The 19621-nt window shown below is 50.5% G+C and overlaps 1 protein-coding gene across 5 annotated transcripts in view; it reads left to right on the top strand.

The window, feature by feature from the left end:
- ANKFN1 (ankyrin repeat and fibronectin type III domain containing 1) overlaps window positions 1-19621 on the top strand; it is an 80680-nt gene that overhangs the window by 41548 nt on the left and 19511 nt on the right. For all 5 annotated transcript variants that reach the window (XM_064150515.1, XM_064150516.1, XM_064150517.1 and 2 more), the window contains 4 exons: window positions 8252-8351; window positions 9496-9628; window positions 10655-10771; window positions 14531-14746. In XM_064150515.1, coding sequence (XP_064006585.1) covers window positions 8252-8351; window positions 9496-9628; window positions 10655-10771; window positions 14531-14746 — 566 coding nt within the window. The remainder of the gene's footprint in view (window positions 1-8251; window positions 8352-9495; window positions 9629-10654; window positions 10772-14530; window positions 14747-19621) is intronic.

Raw genomic sequence — 19621 nt, forward strand, 5'->3', positions numbered from 1 at the left:
AAGATAAAGCTCACTGCATCTGCAAAGAGAGTGGACCCAAACTAGGAGAGTATTCCAATCTCACCCAGCTCTTTTGCTCTTCATTCATGAGGAGCAGGCTGTGCCTTTAATAGCTCAGGAGCCAAGGCAAGAGCTTGGCACTGTTTTTGAAGCATAGAGAAGCTCCAGCTCTCTATGGGTTGTTGGGAAGCACTGTTTGTTTCCTTGAGCCAGACTTCTAACTGGAACAATGCTTCACCGCAAAGGAGCTCACTTTAAACTCCAAAGCTGAACCACCAGGAGGTTGGCATTTTTCTTCACCTGGTGTGGCTGTTATGCCAAGCTGCACCACTTGGTTTAAAAGCACAGCAAAAGCCCGGGCTGAGCTCATCTGGCCGAGGTGGAAGGATGCAGCCTTTGCTCTGTACGTGCAAATATGTCACCGTCAGGACGAGCCACAGGCTGCCACAGCCCACCGTAGCCATAGCAACTTCAACTCTTCAGCTGGTTCTTGGAAAGGGAAGGGAGATACTGCAGGGAAATGGTGGGGTTTCTAATTAACATTCATACAGGGATTATCACTTGCAGGTGGTCTTGGTACTGAAAATCCAGAGGCTGCCTCTGCCATCCCTTTCTGGTGCTGTTAAAGCCTCCTCTCCGCGGTACAGGTTTCCCTTTCCAAAGTTAGCGCAGCTCTCGGGGCCTGCAGGCCACCTGCCCAGGAGACAGGGAGGAAGCAGTGGAACATCTCCAAGTGTTCTTAGCATAAACTGTTGTACTGCCACAGCCCAGAACAGAAGCAGCTAGAAACAACCTGCAGAAAACCCCTGCTTTGGGGGATCCGACACCGCTGCCTGCTGCTCAGAGCGTTCCACTGCTCCAGAAGGCAACCCCAGCCTCAAAGCACACTCTTATGCCTCTGCTGTTATTTCCTAGCTCCTTCTCCTTACATAACAAGTAGCAACAGCATAAAAAAAAAACCCTCTGTTTAGCTTAGAATGTTTGCTTGCATCTCTGGGGCCTTGCATATGTGGCAGTTCTGCACCGTGGAGCCAGCCTGAGCAGCACCAAGTCCAAATCTCCTAATTGCTTGTAATGCCTGCATTACACAGGGCTGGATTTGGGATAAATCAGGGCTGTAACATAATAGCAGAGCCTTTGGAACTTGTCTTAAACCCAAGGCTCATGGCCAATCCCTTCTATCTCCACAATTTGGTGGAAGAATGGAGACCAAAAGGTTGCAGAAGAAATAAACATGATGGCATCAATCTGACTCTGAAATTTGATGCTGGTATTTCTCAGCCTCAGTGAAATCTGAGTTTGGTCAAGGATCTGAGATAAGCTGCTGGAGAGGACTGGAAAACCCAAACAATGACGCTCACTTCATGCAGTACAGAGCCCTGAGCTAGCTGCTTAATGTAAATTAGCATGATTGGAGTGACATGGACAGAAGTCAGCAAGACAAGCAGCATCTAGCAGAGCTGAGGACCTGCCCAGGCATTTGTCTGTCCTTTACCCTGCTTCTCTTGAGCACACTCCCCTCTGTTTGTACACTGAACTGTACCTCTGTCTCCTTCCCTTGCCTGAGAGCCATCAGCAAGTCGCTGGGCACTGTTTGCAGGGTATCCTGGACTCTGCTCACAAGCACTGATCTACTGTGGTTTATAAACGAGAGCAGGATCAGCTCTGCACGAACAAAAGCCAGGTGAAGCCAGGCAAGGCTCAGAGCTGGGGTGCTGGCACCTTGGCCTGGCACTAGGTGACTCCTCTGTGGGGCACCACACTCCGGCTGCTCAGGCCGACTGATGCAGAGGAGGGTGAGTGGGAAAAGTGGAGGTAATCAACCTGAGATGACCTGGGTAACTTAGGGAAAAGGCTGAGAAGGCAGAGCAGCTGGAAAAGCAGGGCTGTGCTGCTGCTCCAGCAGGAGCTGGGCAGGAGGAATTGCCCAGATTCCAGGCAGAGCTCTTGTCCAAGGCTCTTCATTCAGGCTCTGCACTGCAGCCTGCCTCTGGCCCTGGCCTTTGCATTGCAGGGGCTGAAGAAAACAAGCTGACAGAAATACCAGGAAGAATACACTGGAATGTACAGTGAGTTTAAGAGCTTTTGGAATTAGATCAGCTGTTGCTTTTGAACCTGCTCTGTGATATGATGAAATCTCTGAGGGAATTACTTAGGAAGCTTTGCTTTCATATGTTTAATCTTCTGGAAAACCCTGATGATTGCAAACAACAGGCAGCCATTTGTCTTCATAATACCATGCTACAGACCATCATAACTGAGCTACTACAACTGGATGTCCTGGCAGCACTTCAAATGTAGTTCTTAAGTGTGGGGTTTTTTCTCTCTTGCAGATCATTCCCTCTAAAGAGTTCTGAGGGGATTAAGCAATTGTGTGATGCTTCATTAAGAACCCAAGTTCTCAGTAACCTGCTTACCAGATATTCCCTATCTGAAATTTGATTGCAATGTCTGAGGTGAAAATGGAATGTTCTAATTGGAATGTGGCTCGCAAGCGGAGCGCACAGGTCTGGTGCGGGCAGCTAAGAGAAGGCTCTCTAAGTCCACCTCTTATTAATCACTGGTTTTGAGAGTGCATCAAAGCAGGACTGAGGACCAAGACACAGGGTGAGGTGGCCAGGGAGAGCATTAAAAAAGTTCCAATGTCAGCTTTGTAAGCCAAAATACTCCACCCAGGAATATGACTGTGGTGCCAACTGCTGCTTCAGGAGAGAGAATCACAGAATCAACCAGGTTGGAAGAGACCCCTAAGATCATCCAGTCCAACCTATCCAACCAAGATCATCCAGTCCAACCTATCCAACCCATCCACCCAGTCCAATCTATCCAACCTATCCACCCAGTCCAACCTATCCAACCAAGATCATCCAGTCCAACCTATCCAACCCATCCACCCAGTCCAATCTATCCAACCTATCCACCCAGTCCAACCTATCCAGGCAAGATCATGCAGTCCAACCTGTCCAACCAAGATCATCCAGCCCAGCCCTATCCAATCACCTAGAGCAAGGGCATGCCTTATGAGAAGAGGCTGAGGGCCCTGGGGCTGCTTAGTCTGGAGAAGAGAAGACTGAGAGGGGATTGAATCAATGTTTATAACTCTCTGAGGTCTGGGGGCCAGGAGGGAGGGACAGGCTCTGCTCACTGCTCCCTGGGATAGGACAAGCAGCAGTGGATGGAAGCTGCAGCACAGGAGGTTCCAGCTCAGCACAAGGGGGAACTTCTTCCCTGTAAGGGTCCCAGAGCCCTGGCACAGGCTGCCCAGAGAGGCTGTGGAGTCTCCTTCTGTGGAGCCTTTCCAGGCCTGTCTGGATGTGTTCCTGTGTGCCCTGAGCTAGATAGGTCCTGCTGTGGCAGGGGGGTTGGACTGGATGATCTCTTTGGATCCCTTCCAACCTCTAAAATCCTATGAAAGATGCAGCATCTTCTTCTGAAAGACATCCTTGAGGTGAGGCAGTACAGAATCCATCATGTCTCGAGCTGTTGAGCTGCCTGGCCAGCACTTAGGCCTTCACTTCTGCCTGGAGTTCTGTCTCTGTGCACATTAGCCCAGCTGCCTGCACTGCTGAAAATGTGCAGTTTCAATCTGATTTTGAATTCATCTCTTTAGCTATTTCACAGGACCACAGAATGTCAGGGGCTGGAAGGGACCTCAGATGATCATCCAGTCCAACCTCCCTGCCAGAGCAGGACCACCTTTTTTTTATCTCCCTTTCCCCTCATCTCCCTGCTTTCCTCTCCATCTCCTGTTTCCCCCATCTTCCTCCTTTTATTTTCATCGTCACCTCTTTCTTCTCCATCTCCTATTTGCCCCCCATCTTTATCCTTTTCCTCCCCATCTCCCTCCTTCCAGGAGCACCTCCCCTTTTCACCAAACCTGCCCCTTTCCCACTCCATGCTGCACTTGCCCTATTCTCCCAAACCCACAGCACCTGGGTGCTGTTGGAGACTCCTCCCACCCCAGGTGCAGCCACTTTGCCTTCCCTGCCCACTCAGGTGTGGCCACTTTGCCCTCCCTGCCCACTCCCCTTTTTAACCAGCCCCAGGACAAGCAGCAGCCCCAAGCTGTGCCCAACTGGGCAGAGGGATCCTCCTGCTGGCATTGCTGGTGAGTGCCCCTGGTGCACACTGGGTGGCTGGTGGAGGGGATCAAAGGCCGGGGGGCCTGCTGGCCCCCCGGTTAGGTAGGGCACAGACTCGATGGCCACTCTCATGTCACCCATGGGTGCTGGCTGTGCCTCCTTGCTGTCCTGCCCCTTACTTGGGCTAAGCTCCTCTCTGTTCAGCTGCTTCTTTTGGCTCACTCATGATGACCTTCTCACCAGCCCTGCTCTCCAGACCCTTCACAAGCTTTGTTGCCTGGACACACTTCAGGCCCTCAATGCCCTTCTTGATATGAGGGCTCCAAAACTGAGCCCAGGATTTGAGGTGTGGCCTCCCCAGGGGCACCATCCCTTCCCAGTTCAGTGCATTTGCAGAAGGTTACACAATTAGTGAGAGCTCCAAAGCCCTTCTGATGCCCTCCACTAGAGTTTCAGTAAGATCTAGCTCAGCTTCTGCTAATCTGCTTCCTTCTTGAGAGTTACCCTAAGTGACAATTTATCTCCTCCAGGCCAGGATCATAGAATCATAGACTCAAGCAGGTAGGAAGAGAGCTCCAAGCTCGCCCAGCCTAGCACCCTGCCCTGCCCAACCAACCAGACCATGGCACTCAGTGCCCCAGCCAGACTTGGCTTCAACACCTCCCTGGGCAGCCCATTCCAATGCCAATCACTCTCTCTGACAACAACTTCCTCCTCACATCCAGCCTAGACCTGCCCTGCCACAGCTTGAGGCTGTGTCCCCTTGTTCTGGTGCTGGCTGCCTGGCAGCAGTGCCCAACCCCACCTGGCTACAGCCTCCCTGCAGGCAGCTGCAGACAGCAATGAGCTCTGCCCTGAGCCTCCTCTGCTGCAGGCTGCACACCCCCAGCTCCCTCAGCCTCTCCTCACAGGGCTGTGCTCCAGGCCCCTCCCCAGCCTTGCTGCCCTGCTCCAAACACCTTCCAGCACCTCAACATCTCTCTTGAACTGGAGGAGCCCAGAACTGGACACAGCACTCGAGGTGTGGCCTGAGCAGATAATTTTGCTCTGGGGCAATTCCACTGGCTTCACACTGCCCCACTGGAGGAGAGGCACCCACTTGTTCAGGCCAAAGAATTCCAGCTGATCTCCTCCTCAGAGGAGCAGCACAGCATAACAAACATTCCTCCACAGCAGAGACTCCAGATGCACACTGGCAGCAGGAGCTGCTTTGCTCTTGCTCTTCCACAGCCCACCTAGGCTGCTTCTGAGTGTGTGTTGTATTCAAGTGAGCTGCAGAGACACATTTCTCTATCCCACCTGAGAAGAGTAAAAGCTGCTGCTGCTGCAGACACCTTTGTAGTTAATTGCCTGCTTCAGCCCAGCTTTGAATGCTTCTGATCTAAAGCTAATCGCTGGAAATTCTCTATCTGTTCGCTCTTTAGCAGCTCTTAGGAGGGCTCACAGCTCTCCTGCTCTATCATTTATTAATACAAACTTATTTTGCTGCCGGTGGTGCTTTGCTGTGAAGGTTGCTCCATGTTATTTATTGGTTAATTAAATAGCAGACACAACTCCATTTCCTGGAGATCCAAATTATCATCTCAGCTCCACAGTTCTGGCTCCCAGACACACACTGCACTGTAAAACAAAGGCAAACAGCAGTGCAGGAGAGTTTGCAGTCTCCAGCTAGATTTCCATCATTTCTTTTGCTGCTGGCTTCTGCAAAGCTGTGGACTAAACCCAAACTGCCCAGGAGCCCAGTAACATACATCTCCCTTGTAATGTGCCCTCTTGCTTTACTGCTGCAGTCTCTGGGTGTTTTATACAGAATTATGTTGCTTTGCCTTCAGCAATTTCCTCCTCTATTCCCTTCCATCCTTAATACAGCAGGAAATAAAAAAACTGCATAATTAGAATGAAATTTATATTCCTAAATGAGCCTTAACCTTGGAAAGCAGAAAGAGTAAGGCAGGAGTGTTTCATGCAGCTTTTGGTTTGCATTTAAAGCAACAACAAAAGAAGTTGACAGTAACACCAAGATTATCTTTGGAGGCATGGGCAGAAAACGGGGAGGGATTTTTCTTTTCCAAGGGAAAAGCAAACCCAGAGCAGCTGCCTGGAAGGAGCAGGCATGGATTCGATGGGTCTGTTCAAGCTGAAGTGAGCAGGGCTTTGGGGAACATGCCACAGAGAAGAAGTTTGCCCTGCAAAGACAATGGACTTGATGATCTAATAAGTCTCATCCCTCTGATTTGTATGCTCTCAGCCCCAGAAGAACCTTGTTCTCTTTGTACTTGCTGTTCAGCAGGGTGGTAATTATTGCTAACAATGTGTCTGCTTCCCTCACTTTGCAGTGTGCAAATTAAGCAGGGGGAGGGAATGTATTCATCACTTAAAACTACGAGGAGTACTTCCACAGATGGGGGCTGACAACAGCAGATTTAGATGCTCTTTAAATGTTCAAACTTAGAACTCGCTGGGGAGACACAGGCAGACACCTCCCACTCCGCTCTGGAGGCGAGTGGGGTAGGTGTTGGTCTGCAAGCACCACCGCAGACTGATGAGCAGCTTGCAGCAAAGAGCTTTTCATCAGGCTTACTTCCCCCCTCCCCACTGGAGAAGGGCATCCCCCAAAATGTTTTTGGCAGCCTGGATGGGTATCCATGCTCCAGCCAGACAAGCAGATGCTGGAAAACTGAGCTGTGGCTTCACAGTTACATCTTTCTCTTTGTCTTTCCTTTCATTAGATCACAGCAAAGAGATGAAGAATTGATTTCCTTGTTTTTAAATGTTTCTGCTGTGCCTCTTTCAGCAGCATTAAACAGGAGGGACCTCACAAAAGAAACCCAGTTTTAAGGGCCTGTTGCTTTTAAATGTGGAGAAGAGCAATTGCCAGCACAACCTAGGCTGTACAGTGCTGCATGGTCCTGGCTGTCACCCTCTAAAAGTTGCTTCCAGGTGGGCACAGCTGTCACAGAGCCACTTTCAGCCCCAGAAGTGGCTTGCAAGAGCACTCAGGCCATGTACAAGAGGAGGGAATGCATCAAGTCAGATTCTTTGCAGACTCACAACAGTTCTCAGCTTTGGCATGAAGTGAAAAAATGGACTCAAGGCCAGGCTGGATGAGGCCTTGAGCAGCTGAGTCCAGTTGAGAGGTGTCCCTGCCTATGACGGAGAGGTTGTCATAGATGACCTCTGACGTCCCTTCCAACCTGAGCTATTCTGTGGTTCCTTGGATTCCAGATGCCTGATTCCTTCCTTCCTGTGGATTCCTTGGATTCCAGGTTCCTGGGGAGCAAACGTCAGCATGAAAGATCTGAAGCAACACAGGGGAGTGGAAATTGCTGTGCTGAGTGAACAAACCTCCAAACAAAAGCACATCCATTTAGTGTGGTGCAGACAAAGCCCAGGGTCGGTTCAGTTGCTTCCTGACAGCCCTGAGGTCCGGCTGGCGATGCTGTGATGTTAGTGATGAGCCAATTAGTCAGTGCAGAAGCTTAAGCTATATGTGGACAGCAACTGAGGCATCACAACCCCTAAAACGTTGTCTGCCTGTTCAAACCCCTTCCTGGATTTATGAGGGCCCCTTCCAAACCCTGCCCTTCCAAGCATGCAGCACTGGTTCAAGCTAGCCTTTGAGCAAAATGTTTTTGCCACGTCTGAGTTTGCTGCAAGCAAGGAAATGGTTTGCTGCTGCTTATCACTAAGATAACAAAAATACAAGCAAAGGGCTGTCTTTGAGCATGTTTCTAAATGTTGGGCTTTTTTGAAAGGGACTTAGTGGGCACTGAATTTAGTATTGTGCTTCAAGAGACAAAGGTTCTTTATGAGGCTCTTCTTACTGCTCCCTGCGATAGGACAAGGAGCAGTGGATGGAAGCTGCAGCACAGGAGGTTCCAGCTCAGCACAAGGGGGAACTTCTTCCCTGGAAGGGTCCCAGAGCACTGGCACAGGCTGCCCAGAGAGGTTGTGGAGCCTCCTTCTCTGAAGCCTTTCAAGGCCTGTCTGGATGTGTTCCTGTGTGCCCTGAGCTGGATTGTGTGGTCCTGCTGTGGCAGGGGGTTTGGACTGGATGATCTCCTTGGGTCCCTTCCAACCCCTAACATCCTGCGAGCTGTGATCCTGTAATGAGACACTAACTGAAATTTAAGTGCTGGGATTGGTTTGCTGTTTCTTTTCCCTTCTAGAAAGCTCTAAATTACAGAATGCTGGTCGCAAGCAATCAGTTTCCAGAAGCCTGAAGCACCTTTTCCACTCCTCAAACAAGTTTGTGAAGACTCTGAAACGGTTTGTCATGCGTTTTATCTCCCGACCGCTCTGAGGCTTAGCTGCCAGCTGCTGCCCTTATGTAACCATGAAAAGCACCTCAGAAGTATGGGTTGAAGATTCCACCCCCAACCCACCAGCAAGCCATTAGAACCTGATAAAATCACTTAGGTGTAGGGCTGGGGCAGCTGATAAGAAAATAATGCTCCAGCTCCTACGGAGATCAGTCGAATCTTCTTGCCATTGCCATTGGAAACGGAGCTGGGATGCAACCAAGTGAAAGAGTCTGTGCAAACCCAAAGTGCAGTTACTGAGCTGCTTTGGAAGCTCTGCCTCTGCTGATGCTGCTGCTGCTCAGTAATGAAACTGCAGTCTTTATTTCATTGACAGGATGAAATGCAGAGCTCAGATAACATGGTTTAACAGGCTGTTGGCAGCAAGAAACACATCTCCAATTCTCTAACATCTGTAGCTGGTCTTGCAACCCAGGGTCACCCAAACAACCCTCAGCCTTGGTCATTTCTTTTAGCACATGCAAGCTGTTGGATGATTTCTTCTTTGGTTGCCAGTTGGCTTTTTCTTCTCTGCATTTTGGTAAGGGTTAGATTCTTTCAGAACTCTCCCGAGCCTTTTGAATCCCCTAAGGCAACTACTTAACGTATGTAACTAATTGCAAGGGTAAATATTGAAAGGAATAATCTCTCCAAACAGTTTTGCAGATATGCTGGCCAAATTCCACTCACTCACACTAACCTGAATCACCCACCTGGTCTCAGCTGAGTTTCTTCAGGTTTCCTCTGAAGCAAGAGTAAATCTGGGGGCAGAACTAAGCCCATTAGCGATAAAAAGTTTCAGTCCGATTTCTGATTTCCAAAGGGCATAAAAGCCTCCATTGTGCACTGTTTGCCCTGCCAAAGTTCTGGCTGATGTCAGTGGCTTGCACAGATTCATATTTCTTAGATTCCTGCAGTCTCACATCATCTGGAGTGATAAGCTGCCCAAACATCTTCCAGAATTTGCTGGCTGAAGCTGCCTGATCCCTGGGACACAGAAGTTAAGTCCAGATGATTCCGTTTGTCTCCTCTGAACTTAACAGCCGTGACTCTGTGAGCCAGCTGTGGCACGGCCGTGGAAGGAGCTTGACAGTGTTTCCTTCTCTCTTTAGGGGACTCTACTTATCTGTTATATTTTTTTACAAAGACAATTTGTTAGTAACCAATGAAGACCAAATCCCCATCGTGGAGATCGACGACTCCCACAGCAGCTCAGTCATGCAGGATTTCCTGTGGTTCACCAAGGTAACACCAGCCTCACTTCATCCATTGCCTCTGCAGTTTGTAGCTCCTGGTTCTGGAGCTGTGGAATGATGTCATTAAAGAGCTCAACGATGCAGGGCTTTGGCTTTCCCTTTCCTTCACCTCGAAATGCACTTGCCTGGGTTCAGCTCTGCCTGGGTCGCTGGCGGAGGTGCAGTCAATGCTTTCCAATGTGTGATCCCACACAAGGGATGGCTCCTTGCAAAGGCTGAATGAACACTTAGAGGAAGAGCCTAGAGCAAAAGCCAGAGGTTTGGAAGGCAGCATTATGGTGATGCCATCACTCAAGGTATCTTCACGCTATCCTGAAGAACAGTAGATTGATTTTACACGAGTCCAAAATGCAGCTGAAAGAGCTGCACCTCATAGCAGAGATGTTCCAGAAGGGCCACAACAAAGAGGATCCAAGGGCTGGAGCAGCTCTGCTGTGAGGATAGGCTGAGGGAGCTGGGGCTGCTCAGCCTGGAGAAGAGAATACTCCAAGGGGACCTTAGATTTGCCTTCCAACAGCTGAAGGGATCCAACAAGAAGGCTGCAGAGGGATTTTTTTCCCTGAGGGTGCCTGAAGACAGGCCAAGAGGGAACATTTTGAAGCTGAGGCAGAGCAAGGTTAGACTGGAGCTGAGGAAGAAGTTCTCCAATACAAAGGTGGTGAGACTCTGGAACAGGCTGCCCAGGGAAGCTGTGGCTGCCTCCTGCCTGGAAGTATTTGAGGCCAGGCTGGATGAGACCTTTAGCAGCTGAGCCTGGTTGAGAGGTGTCCCTGGGCACGGTGGGAAGGTTGGAGCAGAGGATCTCTGAGGTCCCTTCCAACCTGAGCCATTCTGTGATGCTGTGCAGTTGGATTCAGTATTTGCTTGATGCTCGTTTAGGCAACTCACTGCCATCCACAGGAGCTCAAAATGAGCACTCCCTGCTGACTTTTCCGAACCAAAAAGCTTTTAGTTTCACTTCTGCCTTTGTAAATGCTGAGAGCCAGCACTGATTGGCCTGGACATGTTTTTGCAGTTGTCTTGCATGTGGGATGACATCAGATGGCTCAGGCAGAACATGTCTGTATCTGTGTCCTCATCAACAGCACTTCAGGCCAGGCAGAAGATGCTTTCGGCAGCAGCGCAGCTACAGGTTGGTTGAACGTTTCTGGCTATTGATTTAGTGACTTCCTGCTCTCTGAGGGCTCATTCTGTGGTTCACCACTCCCCACTGGCCTCTCCTTTGGAGCAGTGTTATCACCTAGAAGGAGCTGAGCCACTGAGCCTCTCCTGTCAGCTGGATGGAAGCAGTCACATTAAAAAGGAGGGAAAAGAGAGACGGAGCAGTGGCACACAGAGCCAAACAGATATGAGCCAGCACATAATGACCACAGATAAGCCTATGGGAATTCAAGAGTTATAAGCCTAATATTGGCTGCTCAATAAGCCTCTTAGAAGGTCTATTCATAATTAACTATTCATGTATTAATGAAGCATTTAAACTCTGGGTAAATCTACTGCTCCCTTGTGCTACGTGGGACCCTGCAGCAATAGGCACCTCCTGTCCCTGATGAGGAGGACAAGCAGACTGCTGAAGCTGCCAGAGCAGAGCTTGTGATTCACCCGTGGCTTACAGAGTGCACAAGCACAGCTTCTGGGGCAGAACCACCCTGCCTGGCAGACAGGATGGCTGTGCTCTCCTGGATTTCCAGGGGGCAAATAGGCAGGACTCTTTCATTAAGTTCTGGGCTGCAGCCAGAGCAGTGTGGGCACAGGGCAAGGGAGGGGACTCTGCCCCTTGGCTCTGCTCTCCTCAGACCCCACTTGCACTCCTGGGTGCACTTCTGCAGCCCCCAACACAAGCAGGACATGGAAATGTTTGAGCCAGTGCAAAGGAGGCCACCAAGATGCTGAGAGGGCTGCAGCAGTTCTGCTTTGAGGACAGGCTGAGAGAGCTTGGGCTCTGCAGCCTGGAGAAGAGAAGGCTTGGAGGAGACCTTATGGTGGCCTTGCAGGATCTGCAGGGGCTACAGGAGGGCTGGAGAAGGATGATTGACAAGGTCTGGTAATGAGAGAAGAGGAGAAATGGGTTGGAAGAGACCTTCAAGCTCATCCAGCCCAGCCTAGCACCCAGCCCTGGCCAATCAACCAGACCATGGCACTAAGTGCCCCAGCCAGGCTTGTTGTGAACACCTCCAGGGTCTGTGACTCCACCACCTCCCTGGGCAGCCCATTCCAATGCCAAAAAATGGGATCATGATTCTTACAGCAAAGGTATAGCCAGGCCTCAGTTCTTTCTTTAGGGCTGGGTGCTAGGTTGGACTGGATGATCTTGGAGGTCTCTTCCAACCTGGTTGATTCTATGATTCCTTTTGCTTGGATGAAGTCATCAGAAAAATCTCTGGTGCAGCCATGGAATTAATGAAGACCTCCATAGTGCTCAGCTGGTTGCTTGGCCACCCCTCTGAGTGCCAGCCCATGCAGTAAGCTGGGTTTATAGCAGCTCTGAGAGCCAGACACTCCGTGGCCATTGTTAAGACCATCCCCATGGGGTTTGGTTTACATCTTTTGGCTAAAGCACTGCACAGGGCAGCAGCCTTCCTGGGCAGCCACCTGTCCTGCCTGATTTCCCCAAAGCACCCCAAAAACACATGGAATGCTGCATCTTTATTGAGGGACCACCTGCCTTAGGCAGCAGCTGCCTCTCTGAGCTGGCAGAGAGAAAGCTTTCATTGCATGTGCTGAAGGTTCCCTCTGGTGTGGTTAGCTCAGCTCGGGTAGAATGGGTTGCTTTGGTTAGCTCAGCTTCCCTCCCTCTGCAGATGCCTTTTCCCAGAGCACTGCCAGCCTGGGAGATAACTGGAAGAGAGGGGATGTTAGGAAGAAGTTCTTTACAGTGGGGGTGGTGAGACACTGGCACAGGTTGCCCAAGGAGATGTTCAAGGACAGGCTGGATGACTCCTTGAGTGACCTATTCCAGTGGGAGGTGTCCCTGACTATGACAGAGGGTTGGAACTGGATGATCTTTGGGGTCTCTTCCAACCTAAACCATTCTGTGACTCTATAATCAAGGCTGTGTCCAGTTCTGGGCTCCTCCAGTCAAGAGAGATGCTGAGGTGCTGGAAGGTGTTTGGAGGAGGGCAGCAAGGCTGGGGAGGGGCCTGGAGCACAGCCCTGTGAGGAGAGGCTGAGGGAGCTGGGGGGGTGCAGCCTGCAGCAGAGGAGGCTCAGGGCAGAGCTCATTGCTGCCTGCAGCTGCCTGCAGGGAGGCTGTAGCCAGGTGGGGTTGGGCTCTGCTGCCAGGCAGACAGGGACAGAAGAAGGGGACACAGCCTGAAGCTGTGCCAGGGCAGGTCTGGGCTGGATGTGAGGAGGAAGTTGTTGTCAGAGAGAGTGATTGGCACTGGAATGGGCTGCCCAGGGAGGTGGTGGAGTGACCATGGCAGGAGGTGTTGAAGCCAAGGCTGGCTGGGGCACTTAGTGCCATGGTCTGGTTGGTTGGGCAGGGCTGGGTGCTAGGCTGGGCTGGGTGAGGTTGGAGCTCTCTTCCTACCTGCTTGAGTCTATGATTCTATGATCTTAGCCCTGGGAGAGCTAAATTGTCATTTACTGACTCTATGAAAAGGCAGAAGAATCAACAACAACAGCAGCAAGAGAAGTGCTGCAGGAACAGCCTCAGTGTGCCCTGCAGAGGGATGCATGAGGCCGGAGCAGCCGAGGGATGCTGCTCCAGGGGCAGTCCCCGTGCTGGGTACCTGCCCTTTATAGACAATTTACTGACACCCAGTTTAAAAGCAGGTATTGCCTGCTGAGTGCAGATAAATCACTGCAGGGTAAGCTATCCCTTTACAACGTCATTAAGTTAATGTTCAGCACTTGCCTAAGCACACAATGTGCTGCATTGTGGACTCAGGTTTTCCTCCCCGAGCCCCCCCAGCCCTGCCCAGCCTGCCGCAGCTCTCCCGACCGGCGGCGCAGCGCTGAGCATATTTCAGATGTTAGGCATTTTTCTTGAGGACATCTGGGAATCTCTTCAGGGGCTGCTCCCTGGGCTGAGTGTGTTTGCACCTACAGGCAGACGCCTTAGTGTGTAAGGAAAAGGATTTTGAGCAAAATATGTATTTTATGTGGAGTCTTTTAAAATTACTTTTCTTTAATCCTCAGATATTTTCCTGGAGAGCTCTGCCCTGGTAGCTCGTTAGAGTCTGCCGGTTTTGTCTAGCACGTTCTTGGTAGCTGAAGCAAAAGGAGAAGGGTCCTTGTCCCTTCAGATCCTCCCTGCTCCTTCACAACACTGCAGCTCAGCTCCAGAGCTGTTTATGTTGCAGATAGGAAAGCCTCTTGCCTCTGTTGCTGCAAATAACCCAAAGCCTTTTAAACCAGAGGACAGAAAATGCAGATTGTAGTTAATGACCCCGAGAGAAAGTCTCCCATCATGAATGGTCTGGGGATAGAGGAAGGATTTTGTGTCGTCTCTGACGTTTGGGTATGAGGAGGTTAAGATCAGCGCCCAGCTTCAAATCAGAAGGGCTTCGCTGGTGCCACAGGAACGGCGCTAGAGCGACGCTGAGCGATTGGCACACTGCATCCCTGCCTGCCCGGGCAGAGCGAGGCGGTTCTGCCCGCAGCGCTGCAGCGCTCCGCAGCGCTCCCTTTCCTGGAGGCACTGGGCTGTAAAAGGCCTTCCGAAGGTCTCCATTAGCTGTTGCACTGAACGCTGCTGAGCCAAAAGCTTCAGAGGAGTCGCAGCTCAGTCCACAAACCCAGCCCAGGGCAAAGCTTTTCCCTTTGCCGCCGACCGCTGCAACTGCCGGGCAGGGCTTTGTGTGCCTGGCTCCCCTGGGGCTGGGCTGATGGAGCTCTCCTGCTGCTGGAGAAGTAACTTTCCCTTGCTCATCTGCTTGTTTTCTAGAATTTGCTGGGCACTCACAACCTGGGCAGAGTCTTTTATGAGCCAATCAAGGACCGCCACGGCAATCTGCTGATAGTCACCGTAAGAGAAGTGGAGAGCCTCTATTCGTTTTTTAACGGCAAATGGATGCAGGTATCCAAACTCCAAAGCCAGAGGAAATCCCTTTCAACTCCAGAGGAGCCAACAGCATTAGACATCTTGCTTATAACAATCCAGGTAGTGCTTTGCTTCTCTTACTGTGTGTTATTTGCTTTTGTAAAGCCTGTGCCAGAGCCCTGATTTTTGGAAGAGCCTCGTAGAATTTTGGGCCCAACTCCAGTGCCCAATAAAAGGAATGGCCAAGCTCCCGCTGAAAGCAAAGGCTTATATTGCTTCCAGTGGCTCTGGGACCAGATCCTTTATATGTCAAATAGCCCTGAGATTCTAAAGAAATCACCTCCAAGTCCTAGCAGAGCAGAGTAGTTTCTATCAATCTCAGGCAACCATGCGATGGAATTCTGCAGCAGGGGATATAAAAACCTTTAAAGTTCTCTGGGATGTTCTTAAGCACCTCCACAGACACTTACAGTTTCTACGCTCCCAAGGATTTTCCATCCAACCTTGAACACTAAATCTAGGTTTAAAAATCTTACTGCTCTACCTCATAAACCTCTTCTGTGGGGTTCAGAGTTCCTTGGAGCCTGGTATAGTTGCTAAAGAATTCCTTACTGACCAGAACCCTCCTTTAATTTCTTTGTAACATGCTCCCAGACTGCACATTTAGAATCAAGGTTGAGGTGCTGAAAGGTGCCCAGAGAAGGGCAGCAAGGCTGGGGAGGGGCCTGGAGCACAGCCCTGTGAGGAGAGGCTGAGGGAGCTGGGGGGGTGCAGCCTGCAGCAGAGGAGGCTCAGGGCAGAGCTCATTGCTGCCTGCAGCTGCCTGCAGGGAGGCTGTAGTCAGGTGGGGTTGGGCTCTGCTGTCAGGCAGCCAGGGACAGAACAAGTGGACACAGCCTGAAGCTGTGCCAGGGCAGGTTCAGGCTGGACATTAGGAAGAAGTTCTTCATTGAAAGAGTGATTGGCATTGGAATGGGCTGCCCAGGGAGGTGGTGGAGTCACCATCCCTGGAGGTGTTTAAGAGGATGTTGTATGAGGCACTTAGTGCCATGGGTTAGCTAATTAGAAGGGTTAGGTGACAGGTTGGACTGGATGATCCTTGAGATCTTTTTCCAACCAGATTGAATCTCTGATTTTGTGAAAAGACCTCTGAGATTGGTCAAATCCCTGCCTCTAGTCTTCACATTAGGATTGAGGTTAGGAAAGACCTCTGAGATCATCAAGTCTAAGCCTCTTCCCAACACCTCCACAACCACTAGACCATGCTCCAAAGTGCCACATCTGTTTGTTCTTTTGAAGATCATGGGGTGGTGACTCCACCACCTCCCTGGGCAGCCTGTTCCAATGCCTCACCACTCCCTCAGTAAAGAAATGCTTCCTGATAGCCAACCTAAACTCCCCCTGTCTGCAGCTACCTGAAGGGATAGTGTGGAGAGGCTGCTGCTGGGCTCTTCTCACAGGGAATTGGAGACAGAACAAGGGGGAATGGCCTCAAGCTGAGGCTGGGGAGGCTTAGATTGGACATTAGGAAAAAGTTTTTAAGTGAGAGAGAGGTCAGGGACTGGAATGAGCTGCCCAGGGAGGTGGTGGAGTCACCCACCCTGGCTGTGTTTCAGGGTTGTTTGGATGTGGTGCTTGGGCTGTGGTTTAAGGAGGATCTTGTAGAGTAGGTTTCTAGGTTGGACTTGGTGATCACAGGCTCACAGGATGTCAGGGGTCAGAAGGGACCCAAAGAGATCATCGAGTCCAACCCCTCTGCCAGAGCAGGACCATATAATCTAGCTCAGGTCACTGAGGAATGCATCCAGATGGGCCTTGAAAGTCTCTAGAGATGGAGACTCCATAACCTCCACAAACTGGTGATCCTGAGGAGCTTTTTCTAAGCTGGATGTTTCTGTGATTCTGTGAAATACCAAAGTAAGGACTGGTTTTAGAATTGATTTGCATCATCAGTTCAGTTGACATCACCAAACCAGGAGGTTTTCAGCCCTTCAGGAAGCAGAGTGTTTGCAAACACACATTACATGTAGACCACAGCAAGGGACTTCTCATGAGGGTGTCTGGGACAGGCCAAGGGGAAATGGTTTGGAGCTGAGGCAGAGCAGGGTGAGACTGGAGCTGAGGAAGAAGTTCTTCAGTACCAGGGTGGTGAGACTCTGGGAGGGGCTGCCCGGGGAAGCTGTGGCTGCCTCCTCCCTTGAGGTGCTCAAGGCCACGTTGGATGAGTCCTTGAGCAGCTGAGTCCAGTTGAGAGGTGTCCCTGGGCATGGTGGGGAGGTTGGAAAAGATGAACTCTGAGGTTCCTTCCAACCTGAGCCATTCTGTGGGTGACAAAGCTGGTGAGGGGCCTGGAACACAAACCCTATGAGGAGGGGCTGAGGGAGCTGGGGTTGTTTGGTCTGGAGAAGAGGAGGCTCAGGGGTGACCTCATTGCTGTCTACAACTATCTGAAGGGAGGATGTAGCCAGGTGGGGTTGGTCTCTTCTCCCAGGCAACCACCAGTAGAACAAGGGGACACAGTCTCAAGTTGTGCTGGGGGAAGTATAGGCTGGATGTGAGGAGGAAGTTCCTGGCAGAGAGAGTGATTGGCATTGGAATGGGCTGCCCAGGGAGGTGGTGGAGTGGCCGTGGCAGGAGGTGTTGAAGCCAAGGCTGGCTGGGGCACTTAGTGCCATGGTCTGGTTGGTTGGGCAGGGCTGGGTGCTAGGTTGGGCTGGATGATCCTGGAGGTCTCTTCCAACCTGGTTGATCCTATTCTATTCTAGTCTATTCTAAATACATGTCAGCAGCCAATCTCTCTGGAACTGTTGCACCACTACCCAGAACACAAGAAGACAAATCATTGCCTTAGTCCCTCCTTTAGCACCCTCCACTAGATGAAGGCTGCTGTGGTTCATTGTTGAGCTGGAGGCACTTTCTGGAGCTCAGACTCAGCTTCTCATGCCGGAAACAGAGAGGCAATCAAAGCCCACATCACCAGCTCTGAGAAACCTTGCAACGTTTCCAAAAGACAATAAAACTTACCTGATCTATGTTAGATTTGGTGCATTAAAATGTGTTAAAAGGTGTAGAAAAAATGCCAATCTGGGCAGAAGTTTTATATTAGCAAACCCCAAAATACAGGCCTGATCAGATTCCCACAGAGATCTTAGTGGAAAAAATGTTCCCCTAATGGTTTACACATTCCTAGCTAATGCCCACCCTTTCTTGTGTTACTTGTTTAATCATCCAGTGGGTATTTGGTTCATGAAGTGCTTGTGAAAATGAGGGTCTAATTGCCTTGGCCAGAGCCAAGCATAGCACTGGCAGATAATTTGATGGTTCCAAGAGTAAAGGCTTCAGGCCAGGTGTCTAATCCTCACCCAGGGCAGAAGCACACATTCCTCAGGCTGGCAGCAGACATCATTTTTTTTTAGGGTAGTTTGGGGGGGGACTGCTGTACATAGCCTTGGAAATGCCTGCTGGCTTCAGCAAAGACCCCCTCATTGGTAGGGACTTATAAGCTCTCTTTGTTGATAAAGTTCTTTATCAACATTTTATTTTTATTTATTATTACCTAAACTTTATTTATTTATTTATTTATAGGTGTTTAAGGCCAGGCTGGATGAGGCTGTGGGCAGCCTGATCTAAGGTAGGGCATCCCTGCCCATAGCTGGGGGGTTGGAACTGGCTGATCCTTGGGGTCCCTTCCAACCCTGACTAATTCTGTGATTCTATAGTTGTTCATTAATAAAACAACAACAACCACCAAACCCAAACCAGGCATTAATTAAACTTGGCAACCCACCAGCCCCAGTGCTCCCAGAGATCTTCCTGCAGACAGCTGGTGACTCACAGCAGGTTTCTAGGGGTAAGCAAGCCTGAGACAATTGTGGGGCCATGTGTCAGCTCCACAGGAGAGGTAGATAACAATGAGTTGTGTGTTGGAGAAGATGCAAGGGCTAGGAAGGGGTATAAGCTAAGGGAAGGCACAGCAGGATGGGAGGCTCATAAGAGCCTTCAGCCTGTTACCTTGCAGGATGCTGGGGACACACAAGAACTCCCTTGTAGAGAGGTACCATGAGGATCAAGTAATAAGGAATCAGCCCATGCAGAGCTTACTGCTAGGTTGGTGGCCATGGAAGTGCCTGGGAATGGGCAGGCCCATGGACTTGGGAATGTTCCATTTGTGTGATTGATCCCTAACCCAGCCTGCACTGACCAGTGGGGAGCATTCCCTCCTCCAGGGTCTGGAGTACACAGGGGAGTTCAGCCTTAGGTGTAAAGACTGAAGCAAAGAAGGCATTCAGCAACTCTACCTTCTCTGCACCCTCAGTTCTCAGGCTGCCTCCTCGTTTAGCACTGCCCCTCACCTTCCCTGGGCTTCCTTTGCCTACTGACAGGTTTGAAGAAGCCTTTCTTGTTCTCTTTTACTGCTTTGCCAGTTTCAGTTCCAAGAGGGCTTTGGCCTTCCTTGTTGCCTTCCTACATGCCAGGGCTTCTCTGTAGTTCTCCCAAGTGACAAATCCCTCCCTCCATGAACTGTAAGTTTCTTTCTTCCCTGAGATTTCTACAGTATGTAGGCTGGGACTGTGATGGTTTGGCAGTTACCTGTCACCACCCCCCACTCTTATGAAATCACCCAGACCAGACTCAGCCAGCTGGAAGTTAAGGAATGAAGCTTTATCAGAGTGAATCTGTCCAAGCCACAAGCTGCCAGCTTTGCCAGGAGCTTGTTCATAGAATCAACCTGGCTGGAAGAGACCTCCAAGATCATCCAGTCCAACCTAGCACCTAGCCCTACCCAGTCAACTATACCATGGCACTAAGTGCCTCATCCAGTCTTTAAAGCATCTGCAAACTTACTGATGCTGGACTCTATCCCCTGGGCCAGATCATCAATAAAGATATTGAACAGGATCAGGCCCAGCACTGACCCATGGGGGATACCACCAGTGACAGCTGCCAACTGGATGTGGCACCATTCACCACCCCTCTCTGGGCCCAGCCCTCCAG

Source organism: Pogoniulus pusillus, chromosome 11 (genome assembly GCF_015220805.1).
Source record: "Pogoniulus pusillus isolate bPogPus1 chromosome 11, bPogPus1.pri, whole genome shotgun sequence".
Lineage (NCBI taxonomy): Eukaryota > Metazoa > Chordata > Aves > Piciformes > Lybiidae > Pogoniulus > Pogoniulus pusillus.